The following is an 8436-nucleotide window of genomic DNA, read 5'->3' as shown; positions in this document are numbered from 1 at the left end:
TGTTCCCCTGCTGATGTATTTATGCTTCAGCCAAGGATCCTGAGTTCCTGACAGACACATGCTGAGTGAAAGTTAGTGTCATAACTCAAGTCTGAACACAGTTCCCAGCTCTGAAAGTGGCCTAACCTGATTGTCCCAGGCTGGCATATTAACCTGGTTCTTATGACATACTGTAGCTTGTGCCTGTGAAGCCTGAAATTCACTTGTAAATGTATATAATGCCTGGAATAATTGACTGTTGAATGAAAATAAGTTTTTAAAGCTGTTTTTTATTTGTTTCTACAGCAAGATAGGTTTTACGTTTGCAGTGTGATTGTTAAGCAGCAGTCATCTCTGAGTTGTAGATGAAATAATTTTGTGATAACATGGTCAAAGTAAACAAACCAGTTCATGACAGCAGCTGATGGCAACAAGAGGTTCTTAATCTGGTAGCATCTACAGGAGCTGCTGTAGTCACACTGCACAACATGGTGAAGCATGGATGCTCCAGTTTTGGTGTTTCCGGTGGCCACACTGTGGCTGAGCCAGATGCCTCCACAGTCGACCTGCATTTTTAAGCCACACTAACAAGTTTACATAAATCATAAGTGACTGAGGGAAAAGCTCTCTCTCCTGGTCTCTGACGGAGCTGTCAGTGTAACACAGAAATCTTAAAGAAGCAGTTTCACTGACACAGCCAGTGAGCTCTGTATATGTGCACATGCTGCATGGTGAAGAAACACACAGTGAATCATCTCGTCCTCACTGTTGTACTGACGTACTTGTCTGTGTGTCTTAGAGCTCGTCCAGTGATCAGTGTGAACGCCACGTTGGACATGACGCCTCAGATCATCAACCCAGAGGAGAAGACCTGCGTGCTTCCTGGAACCACCACACCTGTGTCCTGGTGAGGATGCCATTACTTATTTTCAGCACCGGTCTCAGTCTCCCATTAATCCATGTTCTTCATGCAACAGTTTACTGATGGAGAGTGCACAGGGTGTTGTTGTGAAACACTGCTGGAGGCCTTGACACTAAAAGTTCATCGTGGCTGTGAAAGTAAACCAATAATAACCATATGTTTTATTTGCACTTTTCAAGACAAAGACACTTCATACAACCAACAATAATGCTATACAAACAACAAAGAACACAATGCAAACTATTTGTTGAGATGAAGAGTTCCAGTTCAAATGTGCACAAAGCTTCAGAAAAGAAAAGCTGTCCAGGCAGCGGGACTGAAGGGGGATTTATGTATCATAAATCTAACCTGCTCTGTTTTGCAGTTTTAAGGTGAAGTACTGTCTGAAGGCTAGTGGCCGTGGAGCTCCGGCTACTCTCAGTAAGTCCAGCACCAACCGGCTTTTGCTTCTTTGCAACATATCCAGATATGCATTCGATTCTTGTCGTGGCACCTCATTGTCTCCCCTTGGTTTGTTTCCCTCCAGGTTTTCGTGTGGACCTCATTTTGGACCGCCTGAAGCACAAGGAGTCGACCAAACGTGTGCTCTTTCTGCACAGTCGGACCTTTCAATACTCCAAGAACATGACGGTGTCCAATGGCAAAGGCCCGGCCTGCGAGGAGCAGAACGTCTTCCTGAGGGTGAGGAAATGACACATTTCAGAACAGAAGAAGAAGAAACTCTCAGCACCAACAAATGAAACCTGTTTTAGAGGAAGGCTGAGAGGATGTGAATAGAGTCTGGCTGCAGAGGGAGCTGCGTGATGTCTGATAAAGTATGGTCAGTTGAGTCAGGGTGGGTCTGAAGAGTGCAAGCTAGAAGAAATGCCGAGGGTGTGGAGTTAGAAAGAAGTGAGCTGCTCAGACATCTGTAGCCACTGCTCATGTCTGCTGCAGGTAACAAATCACAGCACAACCTCTTACCCAACTGCCAGCGGGCTGGGTGCATTGTGGGTAATGTGGGCGCCAGGTTGGGACAGTGAGTAAGAGTGTGTTGAATGAGAACATGATGTCTCTGGTTCTGCTGAATCAGTTGAGCTCCTTTTGTTTAAAACTGTCCGGTGTAATGATAAATGTGTGGAGGCCACTTAAGAAAACATTCTATAAATGACTATGCTTGTTTAGAAGAAAACTCTACTGGGTACCTGTGTATTCAGGAAACAGTCCAAAATATACACTTGCAACATCTATTTTCATCTTCAAACACCGATGACCCCGGCACTGACTGATAAGAGTGGCCTTGCTGTCACTGAGGCACCAGTGCAGCTGCAGTCTCACCTCCTTGGTGTCTCTCTCAGGATGATCGTGAGTTCCGCGATAAGATCACTCCCATCTCCGTGGCCATGGAATACAGTCTGGACTATGAGCAGGCTGCAGACCTGACCGGCCTGCTGCCCATCCTTGACATATCGGCCCCATCCAACATCACCAAGCAGGTAACACTGCTGTGTATTCTGCTTCATGACGAAGGCAGCCATGTTTGACTGTGTTAGGTTGACGTAAGGCCTTCACCATCTGAAGGACAGCGTCCTTCCGTCTCCTCATTAACTCTGCTTCTTTCTTTCTTCCCACCCTCAGGCTCATATCCTGTTGGACTGTGGAGATGACAACATCTGTAAACCTGACCTCAGGTTGTCAGTGAAGAGGTGAGGAACCGTTCATGTTACTGGCGCAGTCTGCATACTGACTCTGTGTTCCGTCTCTCTAACAAGCTTAGCAACAATTCAATATGACAAGACAGTTACCTTTTATTTACCATTTGGTTCATGTTACCACTGTCATTCTGTCCTTTATCACAGCGACCGTGAGCAGATCTACATCGGCGATGACAACGCTCTGACCCTGGAGGTCAGTGCTGAGAATCAGGGAGAGGGAGCCTACGAGGCCGAACTCCACGTCTACCCGCCACAGCAGGCTGACTTCACTGGGGTCGTCCGCAGTCAGGTAGCATTGCTGCCAGTGCACTCAGGGCTCACTGGGCTCATTGGAAGGTTTAATTCTAGTGACTAAACAGCAGCCATAGCTTTGATAAATATAGTTTAACTAAAGAAGTTGTCAGATGTCGTCTAGCAAGCAGCTGAATCTAACAGAGACAAAACCCTGTTATCAGTTCGGAGCTGAAACAGTCAGGCAGTCGATCGGCAGATACTTTAACCAGCAACACTTCTGACACTATGATCACAATCTGTACAGATGTTTGTGCATGCAATGGGCATGCATTGTCAAAACCTAACACAGTGTGAAAGACCCCCGTGAGACTGACCAAAGCCAGGCATCCAGACACCGTATGTGGAGGAGGCCTGTGTAACTTAGCTATGTTCTTCATCAGGGAGCCTTGTTGTTGCTTCCTCTTTTTTTTTTCTTTCTTATTAGATGTGTGAGACAGATCCTGGAGCTGTTGTCTCACTCATCAGAACCGTGATAGTCAGCAACCAGACACCATTAAACACAGCTGAACCCCACGGCCAATCCTTTTATAGGACCATAATAACAGCATGTGAAGGTGGGAGTGTAGCTATGACGGTCGTGACATCAGTGAGGTGTGGAGGAGGTATCCTGGTTCTAGTTCACAAGTACACTCATACTGAACATCCTGCAAGTTCTTCCATGTTCTCAGTGTTCAGCCCTGGAAACCAACAGTAACAAACATGTAACATGTAAGTAAGTACAACTGAGATATGATGTTCTGCCTGGTGACTGATGTGTTGTTTTTACAGACCCTCACCAGGCTGTCCTGTGCTTACAAGACGGAAAACCAGACCAAGATGGTGGTGTGTGACCTGGGAAACCCCATGAAGGGAGGAACCAAGGTCAGTTATCACTGCGCTACCAACAGCAGTCACTTTACAGTACCAGCAGGTGGCAGCAGCAGCTGGTTCTGGGTGTTTGGGTGCTACTGTGACATGTTGGAGACCAGCTGGTGGAGCAGATTCTAGAGTTAATGGCTGAAGAGACAGTAAACTATTGAGAAAAACCAAAGAAGAAAGCAATGGAGCAACATCAGTGACAACAGTAGCTGTGGGTAATGACCGTGGGTTGTGGGTAGTGCTGACTCTTCCTGCAGCACTGTCTGTCGTGTTTCTGACACATAGGCCTTAATAATAAAACACTCTCTGGTGCTTGTCACGTCATGATGGCAGGCACTTCCTAACTGGATATTGACTGTTTCTTCCTGTCTTCTCTTGTTCCCTGATCGGTCTGTCGCTGCCTCCTCCTGTGCTGTGATTGGCTAGGTGCTGGCTGAGCTGAGGTTCAGTGTCCACCAGCTGTCAGAGGAGGACACATCTGTCAAGTTTGACCTGCAGATAGTCAGGTACAGTCCCATCTGCCGTCTTTGTCCAGAGCCCGCTGCTCAGTTCTGTGGCAGAGGTGTGACCTTCCATCCCACACCAGAGGGCAGTCACCCAACCAGATCTGAACACAGACGCGAAACACATATTTTAGATCCAGTGTAAATTCACACTTCCTGATGGCCACAGATTGACAGACCGTCATTCCTGGTGCTGCGCTTATTAGTTCCCCTCCTCACAGCCGACAACCACTGAGCCAAGTGTCAGTGTGTTGGCCTCAGAAAGTTGCAGCACTGGTCGGACACTGACCCCCGGAAAACGTGGGAGGAGCTCCTGGAGCTGGTCGACAGCCCGGGCTCTCGTTAAAGCAGAGCTGTTTCTCTCATCAGGGAGTGGCTCACGGCTCCAGGCTTCGCATTCCTCTGAGTTAAATTGTCTCTGGGAGAGAGAGGAAGTGATGTTAATGATGGGGTTCAGTTTCAGTCTGGCAGCTCAGGCCTCCTCAGCTCTGTGTTACTGAACGGCAGATCTACTGCTGTCAGGAGAGTTGTGTGGCCTGGTGTGCTTGGAAAGATGCACTCATATCTCACATTTTATGACATCAAACTAGGATTCCAGCTACAACTTAATTTCCAGCTATTAAAAGGTTCTGATTAGTTTTGGATTCACTGTCTGTGTTTCAGCTCGAACCAATTTGACAACAAAAGCCCTCGAGTCTCTAGCATCACCAAGCTGGCTGTCCTCGCCCAAGTCTCCATCAGAGGGTAAGACACACATCAACACAGACACAACTTTAACAAACCCAGTTGTAGATTATTCTATAATGTAAATGTAGAAATCGTGCAGCGGTAACATTTGACCTCAGCTCTGCCTGTAAGCTAGCACAGCTCTCATGTTAGCGGTGTGGCAGCAGCAAGCTGACCCCGCCACAGTGTGAAGGGGGTGTTGGATGTGCGCTGCAGTGACATTTGTAGATTAAGTGAACGGGCTCAGTGATGTACAGAGACTTTTTCATAGGCTGTTGCAGTGGCAGTATTGTGACTTGAGTAGATTTAGGAATGAAAACAAATGATGTGACTGATCCTGTAAAGTTGTTTGGTTAATAACAAAATGTATATCAAACTTTTCAGCTGTGTGTGTGTGTTGTAGGTCATCATCTCCTGGACAGGTGCTGCTTCCCATCGCCAACTGGAAGCCTAAGGATCCTCCTGTGGTTGGAGATGACATCGGACCACAGATAGTACATGTTTATGAGGTACACACACACACTGACTGCAGACAAGTGATGAGGTACACCCAGCTACAGCTGGGGCACTCTAGCAGCTGTCTGCACATTCAGCTGTGTGATCACTTTGCAGGATGTATAGTCAGTGCTGTTCCTGAACTGTGTTGTTTAGTGACAGGGGTTCCTATTAGTATCAGTACGGGTAAGCCAACTAACAGAGGCAGTTGTTTAGTATAATACCACAGCATTTTAAATCCAAAAAAACAAACTAAGTGGACGTAGTTCTAACATCGTGCTCATGTGCTTCCACCCTTCCTCTGTCAGCTCCTGAACAGCGGGCCCAGTACCATCAGTAAGGCGGCGGTGGAGGTCCAGTTGCCCTGCTGCTTTAAGAACGGCTCTCTGCTCTACTTTAACAGCTATGATACAGAGGGTCCCATCAACTGCACCAGCAACATGGAAATCAACCCGCTAAATATCTCCGTAAGAACACACAGGGACAGATGCACACAAGATTACATAAAGAGGAACTACACAGGCAGCTCAACAGTCAGAGCTGTAGGATGGTGGCCTCATCCAAGAGTCTGCCCTGGGTGGTGTTTCTCCTGTTCCTCAGATCACCAAAATAAGATGGGTTTTTTTATCTTATAATATACAGAACAAAAGCCCAGTAAACACACACACCATAAGTTAGAGGGGACAGAGCAATTGGTTCTTGAGACCATCACATCATGTTAACAAGGACTTCCACACTCTACCTGCATATTTCATTTTTATGCCCCCTGCACGTCCTGGGCATAGCATCTCTTAGACTAAATGTCTTTTGTTTATGTAGCCTTTTATAAGTGCGCATAGTCCATTCAATCTGTTGACACTCGAGGCTGCTTGCTCCATCATGGTCAGATCTGTGACTCAAACAGAAACTCAGGTTCAGAAACTCAAGGCCAGTGTTATTAAGAGCTGTCTGACTGCTGATTCCATCATCTCCTAGCACACGCAGCTCTGGGAATGTGATACATTCACATTTAATATCGATCATAACATATTTTGAACTCCTGACTAAGTGTCTGGTTTTCTGGACATAAGAGACGATGAGTGTTCCTCTCAATTCAGTGGTCAAAACAAGCTTCTTTCAAAATTATTAGCAAAGGTCAAGTACTTTTTATCATTCATGCAGGATTGACTACTAGCATGCTCTGTATGCTGGACTCTCACAAGCACCCCTGTCCTGACTTCAGTTGGTCCACAGTGTGATAGATGTAATAATTGTACTATGGGTGTTTCAGAACCCACTGTTCCCAGCAAAGAACGCCACCAGTGTCCCACCCAGAGAGAGAGACACGGAGGGACGAAGCCGAAACCGCATCCACAAGAGAGACCTGGAGGTGCAGAGAGATTCGGAGAGCGACCTGCAGACACTGGTACACACGCATTTCTCTGTTTTCCAGCTGTCGAAACAAGTCTGTACTGTTACAGAACTATCAAGTACTACAGAAAATCTGCTGTTACTCTTGTTGAACCTCACTCAGTACGAAGACTCTACACCACTGCTTTGATTTTTTTAAATAATTAAAAATGCACAAACATAATTCACCAAATCGTGTGTAGGACTGCACCACAGAGGAGTGTCTGCGGCTGAAATGTCAGGTCAGTCGTCTGGAGAGGAGGAAGAACGCCATCCTCTTCATCTACACCAGGCTGAATGTCAGCAACTTCCTCAGGGTAAACAAACAAACAAAACATACAACAAATACAACAAATCATGGGCCTAAGGCTGGGAAATGTTATTGATAACAATAACATAATATACTTTTTTTCAATTAAAAATAAACAATTTCAGCAGCTGAATTTGCACAAAAGCAAAGCATCATAGCATTGACAGGAAAAGAAGACAAAGGTGAATGCAATAACATGGGGTCAAATTAAATGAAAACGACAAGATAAAAAACACAGTTTAAAACATTTGTGGAGATGGCAGAGTTGAAAAGATGAGGTAACAACAGCCTCCCAGGACCAGGACAGCTCATTTCTAAGGTTTCCTTCACTTGTTAAAGAATAACTTGACACCTTTTGACCTTCTGTGGTATGACTTCTTACCTGGTTGCAGTGCTGGACACTGACAGTGCTGCTGGGGGTGGTCACAGGCTCAAGAGTTTCATGTAGCCTGGTGTTTAGTTACTAGTTACTAAAGAAGCTCTCGGTTCTGTCTGAGGGCCGGAGGAAACCCCTGTACAATCCTAGCTGGTAGAAGCTACAGTTCAGAGGCCATAGCTCTTTCTCTCCAGCCCTGTTCGTAAATATTTTGGCATAAGTTGCCCGCAGCATTTGAATTTCTGTGATGTGACATGTAACACTGTTTTCTTTCCAGCCTGAGAATCAGAACCACTCCTATGTGGTTCGATCCACAGCCTCGTTCAGTGTCATTGAGATGCCGTACAAGAACCTGATGCCGGAGCTTCCGTCCAATAGCACCACTGTAAGACATGCACACACAAAGGCACCACACTGTGTCAGACAGTAGAAAAATAACCTGCTATAAAAAGAAAGAGATATTTCTAGAATAGGCCTCTTACTGATTAACACTAATGATCTGGGACGTGAAATTTATTACACAGCTGAGCTGACTGTGGTGGTGTGGTGTGGAACCTCAGTGGGCGGTGCTACAGAGCTATAAAGGCCCAGTTCCTAGTCGTATCATTGTCAGATCAGAACAGAACCAGCGTTGAAATGTGTGTGTGTGTGTGTGTGTGTGTGTTTTCAGGTGAATTTGTCGGTGCTGGGTTGGGGGTGCCCGACGCACCTCAGCCAGTCCCAGGCTGGGTGGTGGCTCTGGCTGTGCTGGCTGGGCTGCTGCTGCTGGCGCTGCTCATCTTCATCATGTACAAGGTGAGCGTATACACACATACACAGGATCCATCTGGGTGTTGTCGACGTGTCTCTGCTTTTGTTTTTGAGTTCCTGCAGATGGACTCTGTGCTTGT

At 46.3% G+C, this 8436-nt stretch overlaps 1 protein-coding gene across 2 annotated transcripts in view; it reads left to right on the top strand.

Annotated features, from left to right (window-relative positions):
* Positions 1-8436, top strand: part of itgav (integrin, alpha V) — a 34891-nt gene that overhangs the window by 19907 nt on the left and 6548 nt on the right. Inside the window, exons 17-31 of one of the 2 annotated variants that reach the window (XM_020620517.1) lie at positions 779-886; positions 1266-1321; positions 1428-1582; positions 2239-2376; positions 2519-2586; positions 2740-2884; positions 3658-3750; positions 4174-4253; positions 4914-4994; positions 5380-5485; positions 5780-5938; positions 6742-6876; positions 7064-7177; positions 7824-7931; positions 8217-8341. In XM_020620517.1, coding sequence (XP_020476173.1) covers positions 779-886; positions 1266-1321; positions 1428-1582; positions 2239-2376; positions 2519-2586; positions 2740-2884; positions 3658-3750; positions 4174-4253; positions 4914-4994; positions 5380-5485; positions 5780-5938; positions 6742-6876; positions 7064-7177; positions 7824-7931; positions 8217-8341 — 1671 coding nt within the window. Of the gene's footprint in view, positions 1-778; positions 887-1265; positions 1322-1427; positions 1583-2238; positions 2377-2518; positions 2587-2739; positions 2885-3657; positions 3751-4173; positions 4254-4913; positions 4995-5379; positions 5486-5779; positions 5939-6741; positions 6877-7063; positions 7178-7823; positions 7937-8216; positions 8342-8436 lie in introns of both variants that reach the window. The other variant, XM_020620518.1, reaches the window with a different exon arrangement.

This window comes from Monopterus albus, unplaced genomic scaffold, assembly GCF_001952655.1.
Source record: "Monopterus albus unplaced genomic scaffold, M_albus_1.0 scaffold239.1, whole genome shotgun sequence".
Taxonomy (NCBI): Eukaryota; Metazoa; Chordata; class Actinopteri; order Synbranchiformes; family Synbranchidae; genus Monopterus; species Monopterus albus.
The sequence above is the reverse complement of the archived record's forward strand: the minus strand, read 5'-3'. Positions and strand labels throughout refer to the sequence as shown.